General features: G+C 35.2%; 2 protein-coding genes across 2 annotated transcripts; one reads left to right on the forward strand and one right to left on the reverse strand.

Moving 5' to 3' along the window:
* Positions 1–1,004: 1,004 nt before the first annotated feature.
* LOC113288167 (acyl carrier protein-like) lies at positions 1,005–2,732 on the forward strand. Its single transcript, XM_026537124.1, has 3 exons — positions 1,005–1,125; positions 1,897–2,110; positions 2,253–2,732. Exons 2-3 carry the CDS (start codon positions 1,910–1,912, stop codon positions 2,439–2,441), a joined length of 390 nt encoding a protein of 129 aa, XP_026392909.1. The 5' UTR covers positions 1,005–1,125; positions 1,897–1,909; the 3' UTR covers positions 2,442–2,732.
* On the reverse strand, positions 2,631–4,159 carry LOC113288166. Its single transcript, XM_026537123.1, has 2 exons — positions 3,864–4,159; positions 2,631–3,184 (listed from the first exon to the last, which is right to left on the reverse strand). The coding sequence occupies exons 1-2, from the start codon at positions 4,087–4,089 to the stop codon at positions 2,823–2,825; spliced, it is 588 nt and encodes a 195-aa protein (XP_026392908.1). The 5' UTR covers positions 4,090–4,159; the 3' UTR covers positions 2,631–2,822.
* Between the last annotated feature and the right edge of the window lie 9,368 nt (positions 4,160–13,527).

The following is a 13,527-nucleotide window of genomic DNA, read 5'->3' on the forward strand; positions in this document are numbered from 1 at the left end:
ATCTTAATTAACACTACAACTGATAAGTGTAGTGATCTTTAATCATTTGATTAAGCACCTTGTTTTTGAAAACGAATTTAATTTCCTCAATGAATTGACAAACAACAGGGTAAATTTCCTGGATTAGTGCTTTAGAAGGATTCTTGTCCACATTAGACCACCTTTGGCGGATAATTAGCTACCTTGTTTTGTGTTTATATTCAGTATCAAGAGGAGGGCATAGCTTCTTTTTCTAGTAGTTCTCACAACACACAGAGTGGATCACATGCAAGCATCGAGAAGCTTCAAAACCTTCAGTTTCTTCAAGAAGATTATGCAGATCTTGAAATGTTCTCTAAAGAGACGAACCTCTTATTCTCATTAAATTAAATTAGAGATATCTAATCTAATCTAAAATCTAAAACTCTTTTTTTGCGGGTGCGGGTGAATCCGCGGATTTCAAAGTCCAACCGCAACCAAACCGCTAAACCTTGCGGATTTGAAAACTCAACCGTGCCCGATCCATAGACTCTTGCAGATTGGTTTTCACCCGCAATTTTACGGACGGTTGCGGGTGAAAAGCGCGGTTTCGGTTTTTCCGCACACCCCTACTCTTTTGTATAAACTTTGTTTCAAGATAAAAAAAATGGGGTAATTTGCGTTACCTCCCCTGGAGAAGATCATAATTTGAGTTACCTTCCCTACAAAACAAATATTAGTAAAACCTCCTCTCGTCACTTTTTCCATCCAAACCCGGTTAGCTGAGTCAGCTTCTTCGTACAGCTGGATGCTTTTAGGGGAGGTAACTCAAATTATGATCTTCTCCAGGGGAGGTAACTCAAATTATGATCTTCTCAGCTAACCGGGATTGGATGGAAAAAGTGACGAGAGGAGGTTTTACTAATATTTGTTTTGTAGGGGAGGTAACTCAAATTATGATCTTCTTCAGGGGAGGTAACGCAAATTAACCCTAAAAAAATCTTTCTATTTTATTCTGTAATGGGCTTAAGCGATTACTATTGATTCCGCGATTACTATTGATTTACAGTTTTACACCACTTCGTCTTCTCTTCTTTTGAAATTCCGGGGTTCTGCAGCTTCTGCTGTTTAGGGTTTTACTGCTGATACAGCGTTTCCGCACTTGAGGTTTGTCCTGTCTTTTGGTTCCCTTTTCAATCGTATTGAATTAGTTGACGTAATTTCTTCGATCTGTTAAGAATGTTTACATCAAGTTTTTCAGTGTTATGTTTATAATTTTTTCTCATACTTGATTATTGGTTAGTTGTCCCCAATGTTGCTCAAGGATAAAGCATCGCATCTTAACTATTAATCTTATTTGTGTCTTACTGAATGAGTTTCAGATCAAAAGAGAAAATCTCAAATAGGACGTTTTGATGTGATTTCAGCTTAGTAATTGTATTAGGGTGAAATATATTGATAATATGAGGACGAATAGTGTAAGAAATCTTCAAATTAGCTAAACTAGTTATCAGGTATATGGGAAATGGACCTAAACTAATTTTGCCCATATGAGAATGGGGTTGGATTTAGTCTACTTGTTTTATGAGCTTATGGCACCCAATTTACAATTTGTGACTTCTTTGTTTTGATTAATTATGATTTATGATAGTAGCTTGTATCAATAATGAACCGGTCATCTAGGAAACATATTGTTCTATTCATAGTGCTTTTTGTACCTTCTTTGCGTCTGAGCTGATATGAAATATTTGGTGTGTGTCTATAGAGGTGTTTAGGATCTCATCCCTCATTTGCATGGTTCGGGACTTCTGGTTGACAGTATGGTGCAAGTTGCAGATGAATAGCATGGCTAATGTTCTAACAGTGCTTCATTTACTTTTCGTCTGTTTAGTTCTCTCTGCAACAACCTAATTAGATATGGACTTTACTGATTTGCAGTTTGGTGTCAAACATGTTAAACATCAAGAACACTATTCTGAGGCATGTGAGAGTGGAGAACTCAACACAGTTCTTGTCTATGGTAGAAAATGGAGGTATTCTTAACAAATTGGGAAGGAATATGTGTGTATCATCTGCACATAACAGCTCGGATAAACTCATGGATCGAGTGATTGGAATGGTTAAGAAATTTGGGGGAATTGATTCAGCCATGGTAACTATTATCCTTTTTGAACTTGTTTCTTTAATTATTAGTTGAACCTTTTTTTTTTCCGATGATGCTCTCTACTTTCTGTTGAAATGCTGAGATTGGAAAATTTTGTATCAGTAAACTACCTCACGAAAATTATTTACAGGTTACAGAGACAGCTAGTTTCCAAAAAGACTTGAGCCTTGACAGTTTAGATAGGACAGAACTTGTTATGGCTTTTGAGCAAGAATTTTCAATTGAAATTCCCGATGAGGTAGCGGACAAACTCAATTGTTGTGCAGATGTAGCCAAGTACATAGAATCTACAGCTGAGAAGAAGATCAAAGAGAATTGAGCTGATCAGAATTGTACTTCTTGTGTTTTGTTCCTAAACAACTTGAGATTGTCAAGTTCTTTGCTATTTTGTGCATGATAGGTGTTGTGAATGTTGGGGAAATAGAAAACATCTTGATAAGTTCAGTGATACTGATATTTGTACTACCCGTTTTTCATATTATATGTGGAGGGAACAAGGATAAGAAGATTTACAAATAGGGTTGTTGATCAATCTGCAACAAACTCACCATCACTGTATAACAATGCATATTGGTGTATTTAATGGTAGTATATCTACACATCTGGCACAGTTCACCTTTTTTTTTCTTCTTACAATATGTGAACTGGGATGCTTTCGGATTGAAACAGATGTCATCCATCGGATTTTAATTTCATTCCTCTATCTGAAACCTCTCCATGAAGATTTTGCATTTGCTTTTCCACGTCTCTTTAAGCACACTCGCCATGGTTTTGATGGTTGCTTGAACGTCATGGTTCCAGCAGTATACATGCGGATGCTGTTGCCGACTGATGCTAATCTTATTACTTTTGGCTTTCTTAGAAGAAAATGGTGATGACTGCAGGGTGAGTTCTTGGGCAGACTCGTAACCCGAACAGTGCAAACTTTGTCCAAGTTTGGATGAGCATGCAGTTCTGAAGGAAGATCGATTATGAACTCTCCGTACTCATCTGAGACCCCTTTTGCCTCGCAATGTTTCTTCCTCTTGCCACCAGTTTTGCATGTGACAGCTACGGCTGCATCTGCAAAATCACACACACAAAGGTTTGTCAAACCATGACAATTGAAACATCTTGTTTTTCTGGGTGTGCTGGGGTGTAGACTTCGTGGGCATTAATATCCGGCTGACATACCAACCTTCTCTGCGATTAAAGTTAACACATTTTTGGAAGTAATTGCTACGCATGAACTTAGTTTTGTAGATGGTTTGGCAACTGCTTAAGCTAAAGAAGTCTAAAACAAACAATTTAGAACTTGAAGGGTAATTATTATTTTTTTCAGTTAGAAGGGTAGTTAGTCAGTATACTGAAGTAGCTTTCAATCTCAACGTATGATTAACGTATAAACTCGCTCTCTCTACAATGGTAGAACTGTGAAATCATAGTTTTCTTTGAGGAAACACAAAACTTTTGATAGAAACAGTTCACCTCCCTGTACACCAAACTCGCTCGATATCTTTGTTTCTAAGCTTACTCCTATATGAATGGGATTTCTTTGTTGTTATATCAATTAATTATAACTTCAATTATTACTAAATAAAACGCTAATTACTTCATTAATTAGTCTCACATGCTGTTCAATCTCTTTCAGTTCTCTCACCATGATGCATATTAATAATTTTGAAGAACTACTTTATAAATGATCAAAAGATTCAAAACTAATGAACGAGAATTATATATCCATGCAATAGTATTTACAAACCTGCGATTGGCGATGAACGATCTTCATCCGCTTCACCTGGCAAACAAGCTCCACAAAGAACCGTACCACTTACTAAAACAGACGAGAGTTTGTCGTGCCCGTATCCTGCTAATTGCACCATTTCTAAGTGGTTAGACGATTCAAACAATGGATTCTCTTGTCCGGCAACAGCTGAGTATTGAACAGACAATAAGAACAAGGAAAGCATGACTAGGAAGGAGTTCATTTTCTTGGTGTTTTTGTTAAAAATATGTTGGAGTATTTTGAATACAATGGCAAGCTTGGAGTTGTGGTTTTATAAGGCAATTTAAGTAGGTAAATTGTCATCCACATCCCACTAATAAGATCCTTGATTTTGGATTAGGAAGTCAATTTTGCCCCACTCTAATATCCTTGTGTTTGGATTAGGAAGTCAATCTTGTGCAAAGTCAAATGTAGAGTGAACTACTATTATGTTCCCTGATTTGGATGTATTATGTCTTGCTTATGTATTTGTTTAACCCACTTCTACAGTAGGTAAACGACTTCACAACATCTTTTCATTGAGATTGCTTACACTCTTCATATGACTTCTTGGAAAGAAAACTATCCATTACAATTTACAGTAAATTCTGGAAAAGAATTACTATTATTACTCAATTTCATAAAAGGAAAATGTTTAGTAACTAAAACACTTAAAGAAAGTGATACTGATTAATCAGTTCCTAAACATTGAAGAGCGTATGATTTGAAGATCAAAGTACGTAGGGGACCATTAGTATTCAAATTGCTGGATAAGAGCCAAAATATTTTTGCGACCTTTCATGATGATACAAAGGTTAATATATATAATGCATGTATTATAGTAATATTCAATACGAATTTCCAAAGAATTTGAGCACATTTCGTCAAGTGAACATGTGTCGCCTATGCGGGATTCGAAACTTAATCTTGAACATGTGTCACCACGAGAGACTCGAAACTTAATCTTGATCTTACCTCGACCATATCCCATATGCACACCAACTTAGTCCAACAATTGATCGACTTACATCGAAAATATAATCAGAGTTCAACAAACAAAGAAAAATGAATCTTTTTTTTTTTTTTTTTTTTTTTTTTTTTGCGTTGTTTGATGAATGTAAGCGAAGCACACTCTATTCTAAAACTAAAAGTAATGCTTACCATTTGCTTCATGATTAATCATAATGCAACTGATATATTAATCTTCTAATCAAATGTGAAATGAAAAACAGTCCCAAGACAAAGATATGGTCCCCTACCTAGCTATTTCTATGACCTCAACCAAAATACTAATCCAAGTTACATTTTCCTGCATTATCCGTCAGGCTTCAAATTTCAAAATCAATTCATCTCCAATGTAGTAGATTAAGACAAGTAATTAAAAGGCTATACCTTAGTTTTATTTCTACCTTTTTCAAACCAAGTTGTCTACAATATCTACAGCAAAAATAGTTACAGTTAAGGTTTAATGGGACATAGAGCTACTTGTGCATTCACTTGCCTCATTTTCCGACAAGTGGCATGAGTTTTGTCTTTTATTTTATTTTGGTACCAAATAGTCATCCTTTTTCCTTCCTTCTAATCACTTCTAATTTGATCTTGGCAATGGATCTACATCATTCACTCACAGATTACCACAAGGGCATTTTGGTAATATTTAACATTATATGTATAAATTGTTCCGAGGGATGACCAAAGGTATCACAACTTCACCATCTCTTGAATCTTGTATGATACAAGTAGGAAGGTGAGGTAGGGATGACTATCTAGTGTTGGTTGGTTGCCTAAATCTTTATCTTGAATATTTAAGTGCTTTAGTCTTAGGTAATACTGCATTAAACAACTTCTATTGATCTTCTTAAACAAGCTTTACTTGCTGGGTTAGAAGAGAAAATAGTATCTCTATGCTTATTCATGCTTTCTTTCTCTTCCTAGTCCAACAAATAACCCCCTTACATCACTTTCTTTCTCTGCTCCATTTTCAAACCTTCCCCCAACAAACTACTCCGTATCATCTTTTGCTGACAGTTAAACTTTAACTTATTTCTCAAGTCTAATCTCCATGCAATTTGATTGAAAGTGGACAAGTCGATAGAAAATTACAACTAAGTGTAACCTAGTCGATCTCCCAAATTTCCATAAAATATCCACTTACATAGAAGCGAAGTCAAGAACTCTCTACCTCTGGCTCTAAGCTCAGTCCACAACGCTCTCCAAAACCCACATACCTCTGGTCATAAATTTGTGGAGAAAGTTGCAGATGATATCCGGGAAATATTTTGCAGGTCAGAAGAGCAAAAAGCATTTCTCGCATACAAGAATATACTAGTACTAACCATAGGTTTTTTATTACAAAACGACACCAAATGATTTTATCACCGGTAACGGTAAGCAAATAACTTGTATACGTATAACCAGTGGTAGGATTTATTCCTTTCCTCTTATTGTTAACCCGGCCATTAGTATGATTGCTGATTTGTAAAAGGTCGACGGAGATGCAATAGGTGCGCATAACACTAGTGTGACTAGGTGCACCGCAGTTGGCAAATTCCATGAACACCTAGCCAACTTTCCTTGGGAAAAATAAAGTTTAGTCCAAAAGTATCGTTTAGTCCAGACTCAGTTATCTAGGTACAAATTAGTTCAAAATATGAAAAAATACACTAATAACCCTTATCATTTACAATTTATTCCAAATATTTACAGTTTAGTCCATAGTGACTTATAATGACGTCAACAATTTTAATTAACATAAAAATAATTGAAAAACAATTTATCATTTGAACTATTTGTCCAAAGTTCGCAAACTTTATATATTCGGAAAACTCTTTTCGAGCTCGACAAAAAGAATACCCATATGACCATATAATTTTTATTTTTTAAATACTTTAGTTTACACTGGTGTAAGACATATACACATCTTCAAAATTCCAGAAAATCCAAGGACAAGACAAGATGCACCGATTTGTACACGACATACAACTCCACCTAGGCACCACTAACAAGCATGCTATGCAAGTCTAACACAAGCCACTTTTTCTGTTGAGCAGTATCCTTCCTCTCAATAACCTTGAATGTACCGTGCAAGCTTTCTATACATCTTTCCGTTTCTTAACGCGAATAGTAGGCTTTATATATAATCTCATGGGTTCAATTTATTCTGAAGCATCGTATTATCATTCTCTTTCTGTTTATTTGTTGAGTGCATTGCAATTGGAGTATTGATAAAGACTTCTACTACTTTCCCCTATGATCATTCTAATTTCATTTTGTCTATACACAACAGCTACAACCTAGAAAAACTAGTTTATCCTTATGTTTCCTATTTCTGACAATTTATTAAGACAATTGCCTGGAACTGCCAAGGATTGGGAACCCCAAATAAACCAGAAACTTACTCTAGATTGAATGACATGCTTAATGTAGAAAACCCGGATATTGTGTTTCTATCAGAAACCAAACAACAGACTAAAAATGTTGAAATCATCCTTAGGAAAATAAATCTACATAACTATTGGATTGTCCCGCCAAGAGGCACTGCGGGAGGGATGGTCCTTGCTTGGAAACAAAACTTAAACGTTCCAATTCTTGGCTAACCAACACAATCAAATAAATGCTAGAGTTTTTGATCCCTCTATCAACTCTCATTGGATTATCTCTGCGTTCTACGAAAGTCCTTACAAACCCCTAAAAGTAGAATCCTAGAAAAAGATTAGAGACATGGCTAACACAATTACAGAACCTTGGATCATAATTGGAGATTGTACCATAGTGCTTCATGCGACTGAAAAACAAAGTAGGTTCCCCTTTAATCAAAGTGAAGCTAACACTTTCTTAGATATGTTAGACATTCTAGGCTTGCATGATCTAGGATTTTCAGGCTATCCTTTTACCTGGAACAATAGAAGAGATGAGAATGATTTTACAGAACAGAGATTAGACCGAGCCTTAGCAAATAATGCTTGGATTAACACATTCTCCTGCTGCAACATTACTCATTTAGATCACCTGATCTCCCATCACGTCCCTGTACGTCTGAACAACCATGTGGATTGGAAGGATGAAGCAAAACCATTTAGGTACTTTGGTACTTGGATGAACCACCCTCAATGTAAAATCCTTATAGAAACTTCTTGGGATACTAATGTAATTGGATCTCCTGCTTATTGTTTTACTAAAAGACTTCTTAATGTCAAGCATAACTTGAGCAGGTGGAACAAGGAAAATTTTGGCAATATTAACTCCAATTTTAAGAACATTAAGAAAAAACTAGGCGATGCCAACAAGAATCTTCCCTCCACCATAAAAGTTAGAGAACTAACAAAACTTACCTCTGAGTTGAGAGTCTGGTATAACATTAAAGAAGAATTTTGGAAAATCAAAAGTAGAGAACAAAACATAGATTTAGGAGATAGAAACACTCAACGTTTTCATGACACGGCTAGACAAAGATATAGAAGAAGTAGAATTGATACAATCAAAGACCATAGTGGGAACTGTCTACAAGGAAAAAATGAAATTGCAAGTTGTCTTACTCAACACTTCAAGAGTATTGCTACTAGTGTGAACCCTACGATCGATGATAACCTAATAAATCTTATCCCTGCTAGTATCACTGACACCGATAACTCCATCCTAGAATCAATTCCTTCTTATTTTGAGATAAAGAACACTCTTTTTGCGATGGAATCCAACACAAGTACGGGACCAGATGGGCTCCCTCCAAAAAAAATTCAGAAAAATTGGGAGACTATAAGTACATACCTTGTCCTGATGATACAAACGTTTTTTAGAATAGGTTACATTCTTAAGGAACTAAACTCTACTTTTGTTTCTCTGATCCCCAAAGTCCCTAAACATGTGAGTGCTGTAGAATTAGGCTTATTTCCCTTTGTAATACCGCCTACAAAGTCGTATCCAAGCTTTTAGCCAATAGCATGAAACCACTTTTGAAAAAAATAATTTCACCATACCAGTATGCCTTTATGCCAGGAAGGCAGATCCCATACAACATTGTTGTGGCACATGAATTGATTCACAATATGAGAAAAAAAAGGGGCTCATGGGGTTAAAAGTAGATATGTCTAAGGCTTTCGATATGGTATAATGGGATTTTTTTAATAAAAATTATGAGAAAAATGGGATTCTTAAGTGTATGGTGTAATCTTATTCACTAGTGTATTTCCATAACTAATATTTCTATTACGATGGATGGTTCGCCTTGCGGGTTTTTTAAACCTACAAGAGGTCTAAGACAGGGGCCCCCTTAATCCCCTTATTTATTCTTGTTTCGTATGGAATCTCTTTCAAGAACAATATTGCATGCTGAAAGTTTAAATATGTTCAAAGGCCATAAAATTGTTAAACATGCTCTTTCAATCTCTCACCTTTTATTTGCCGATGATTGCCTGATTTTTTTGTGAAGCGTCTATTCATGCTTGTAACAATATTGTTTTCCCTGAGACAGTGAACATGATAAAACAAAACAATATCCCAGTAGAAAACATTGAATATAAAGCTATTTGGACTTTGACTAGTGATGGAAAATTCTCGGTTAAATCTATCTATAACAAACTTAACAGCAACAACAGTGACCCAAACAACAACATTGGTCCAAACTGGAATTCTATCTGGAAGTTAAAAGTTTCCCCTTCAATAAAAATGCTTATATGGAAAGTAGCACATTCCATACTTCCAAATAGTATGAGAGTTGCTGCTGTTCTTCCAAATATTAACATTACTTGTCAATTATGTAACAACCACAGTGAAACCTTAACCCACTTGTTCCTGGAATGTAATTTCTCTTGTCAAGTATGGAATCACCTCAATTTTTAGATGAATTATGTTAAAAACAACACTAATACTTGTCATGAATGGATAAACAGTTGGTCCAACAATGCACGTAGGGATGGTTTGAATATGGGGTGGGCAGAGTTCTGTAGTACCATTACTTGGCACATACGGAAAGCCCGTTGTAACAAGGTTTTCCAAAAAGAAGAACAAAACAGCTCGAAAACTGCAACAACCATAGTGAAATATATAAACTCTATCATGAATGTGCACAGTGCTAACTACAACATCAATCAAAGTTTATACTATGATCCTGTGCAGGATCCTAATCTTGAAATTACTAATCTCTCATATTGGTGTTATCCCGGTTTCCTAAGATATAAAATTAGTATTGCGATATCTATGCTACCAGACATTTGTGATTCAGCAGTAGGCTTAACTTTGATTGATGATGCAGGAAATTGCAAGGAAACCAGGGAGAATCCTTTGGATGGAACTCAAGGGAATAATTAGAGCAAAATGGAGATGAAGCAGCTTTCCAGTGGGCAACGGATCTAAGTGGACACCATATAGAATTCCAAAGTGACTTAGAACCAGTTCTCCGACTTCTAATTGGAATATATGCGAAGGCAAAAAAAAGATAGATTCAAAAGCAGTTCCCATTTTGGATCCTAAAACCCGAGACTAGTTAATTTTAAGGCTATGTCTTTCAACATAGTCAGTAGATTTGATAATTTTCTTTCAGCTAGCATCGCTAAACTATGTAATCAAAACATCATCAACACAAGATGGTTAGATAACAATTTATCCGAGTTAATTCAGGATTTCATGAACAATCTCGAATTCAACTGGGTCTTGTACTTTCCTGCCCATACTGGTTAAGCTTGGGCAGTCCCTTTTTCTTATAAAATTTTTTTTATTCCGAATCTCAAATACACTAAATAATAACAAGTTACCAACCAATTTTATATCGATTCACGAAGTCCATAGATAAACAATACTTGCGCAACTCCATATACCAAAACTTTATGAAATAATTAGTATGTCTTTCCTTGATAATTTGATCATAGTATAATGACCAAGTCACTGATACTAGAGACAAGTAAAAAAAACTATACTTGGTATGTTCAGTTTTCAATTTTCAATTAATAATGATTTGAAAGAACAAAGATATAAATAGAACAAGTCAAGTATGATGTTACGAACCTCGAACTGAAAAAATGATGTATTCGTTGATGTCGATACGTCTCCGGGTTCTTCATGATTCAAAAGACTGAGCCTCAACATTTATATGTTGCTATTCTAACCTAATGAAGTTGACTCTAGTTATCAAATCAAGCATCTTCGAGTTTTGGAACTAAACTATAATAATCAAACTTGACATACCAATGTTTGCTGAGTTCGACCGAGCAATTCTCTAACACAGTTGATTCTTAGTAAAATAAGATTAATTGGACCTTGGCTTAGAAGGGAGCAAAAAACATCACACGGTTTACAAATATGACAACAAAATGGGTGTGGAAGAGGAAACGTCAGAAACTTGACTAAAAAAGACTTAAGTCACGTTTTTGAGGTTTAGTTCGTGAACCGTGATTTTTGAGTTTGGAAATATGGAAAAAAGAAAAGCTCAAGAACCTTTCTCTCACCTAAATTCCGGAATCAACTTTTAGCCACAGTTTTTTAGCTTTAGTATTCACTGGTAACTTCTTCGTTATATAACGGAATTGAATGACTCTTGGCTTGTCGGGTTCGTATATTCATTCATTCATTATAATATATAGAAACCTTTCCAAGTTCAATGCTTACCGAAGTCTTAGGTTCAATTTTCCTCGGGTATATACATAAATATATATTTACCCTCGTAGGAATTGTTCCAAAGAGTGCCACTTTGTTTCGGAAGATAGAAAGGTAGAATTAGCAAGAGTTCCAAAAAAAAATCAATCTTCATATACCTTTATTGATAAAGATATCGTTGATATTTTCGTATGATCTTGAGTCTTCAATCTTCAAGGGTTATTCGGTGAATAATGATACTCAACTATCTAACTTTAATCCTAGTGTGAGAACGACTTTAATAGACTCCTATAAATCAAGATATAATTTTGGTCAACTAACATCAATGACAAGCTCGACATACCAACACTTGTGAGTTCGACCAAGCAATGCACTAGCATGAATTTTTGCTTTTGAAACAAACAATTATTGATATGTGCTTTTCATTTGCAAGTTGGTTGGGAATGAACTCGGACATGCTAAAATCAATTGAAGATCTTCCTCGTGCATTTTTCTCAATTTTTGTTTTACATATTATTGGCCTATACCTTTGAATTTTGATGATTAGAAGCATCGATTTGAGTTTGAATTTGGAGAGGGATCGCCAATAGGTATGCCAATATACAATTGGTCAGTTGAATCTGGAACCGAGATAAGATTCATGAGAAATTGATGTACCACGACGATACGGGGATTTTAGCTGGCAGTTTTTTTCCTATCATCCAATAAAGCTGGATTATACTTGTTTAACGATTTTAGGATACTGTAATAACTTTCGCATGAAAATTTTTGTCATTTTTTTCCGTATCAATCCTATTTACACTTCGTTCCAGTATTTGCAAAAACAATTGCCAACTTAAAAAATTAAAACTTGACGAAAATTCTAATTGTTCTTACCACATCAAAGTCACTTTGAACACTCTTTCTAGATCAATTGGCTTACATGGTCGCAAAAAATATAAGGATTTTTATTTATAGGTCGTATAGAAACGACCTGACAATCCTATAGGGTCAGGTCTTTTTTAAGGATTAGTTTCACTTCACTGAATTTCTCAAATAAATTATCCCAAAAGCCTAGTCCTTGATGTTATGCACCATTGACAAAATCTAGTGTAAAATGTATTCAATTCCGCAACTTGGTTAATATTCTTTTATAAGTAACTTTGAACCCTGAACTTTATTATTAATTTGAGAAGCTTGGGAAGAATAAGACATGTTCGTGTGAAATGAGAGGCAAGAATTCTGTGTGAGAATTGAGTGGTAGAGAGATGTGATTTGAAATGAGTTTAGCTGAGATATTTATAAAAGCTTGAATAAGAATCATTGCGTCAAATATCCGTTAGTGGATTGATGATCGCCGAGGGGAAAAGACTACCCCACAGAGCGGCAGAGACTATGCCGCACGACATATTCTTTGTCGCTTGGTAGAGACTTTTTCATGATTCGCAAACTTGCAAATTTTCTAATTTGCCAAGTGATTTTGATGGTTTATAAAGTTCTAAAGGTATTTTATCTCTCTAAATAGTCAACAAACCTTCTGAATTTTTTTAAATGTTCACATTAGCTTCTAAAAAGAGCTCGTAACCCATCGCAATAACACCCACCGAAACCATGTTTACTTTATGAAATCATTTTGCAGAACACCTGGTCGTGGAAACTGGAATAAATTTCTCAATCCCATATTAGAAGAAGAAGATTGCATCCTCGATTAAAACTAGTGGTCTGTTTGGTAGTTTTTCAATATAATAACTCAATGACACCCGCGGGTACATGCGCGTCTCTCTTTGGAAAGTGTTCAAGAAACACGACAGCCTATGGTGATATTGTAAGGACAATGCTTTCCTCTAGTGATCTTTATTATTTATATTTTGAGGGTACCGCCATAATCTCCTTAAAACTAGTTGTGGCTGCCTCTAGTATTTGTTATTTTTGAATATTTTGGCAAATCCGATCCTTTTAATTTACCCGGTGATTTCTTTTCATTTATAGGTGACTTCTTTCCTTGCACAATTAAGTATCATTTCATTCCTTTAGGATGATTCCACCTACTCAAATACAAATAAAAGTATTATATAATAATTAACAAGATAATTAGAAA

Source organism: Papaver somniferum, chromosome 6 (assembly GCF_003573695.1).
Source record: "Papaver somniferum cultivar HN1 chromosome 6, ASM357369v1, whole genome shotgun sequence".
Lineage (NCBI taxonomy): Eukaryota > Viridiplantae > Streptophyta > Magnoliopsida > Ranunculales > Papaveraceae > Papaver > Papaver somniferum.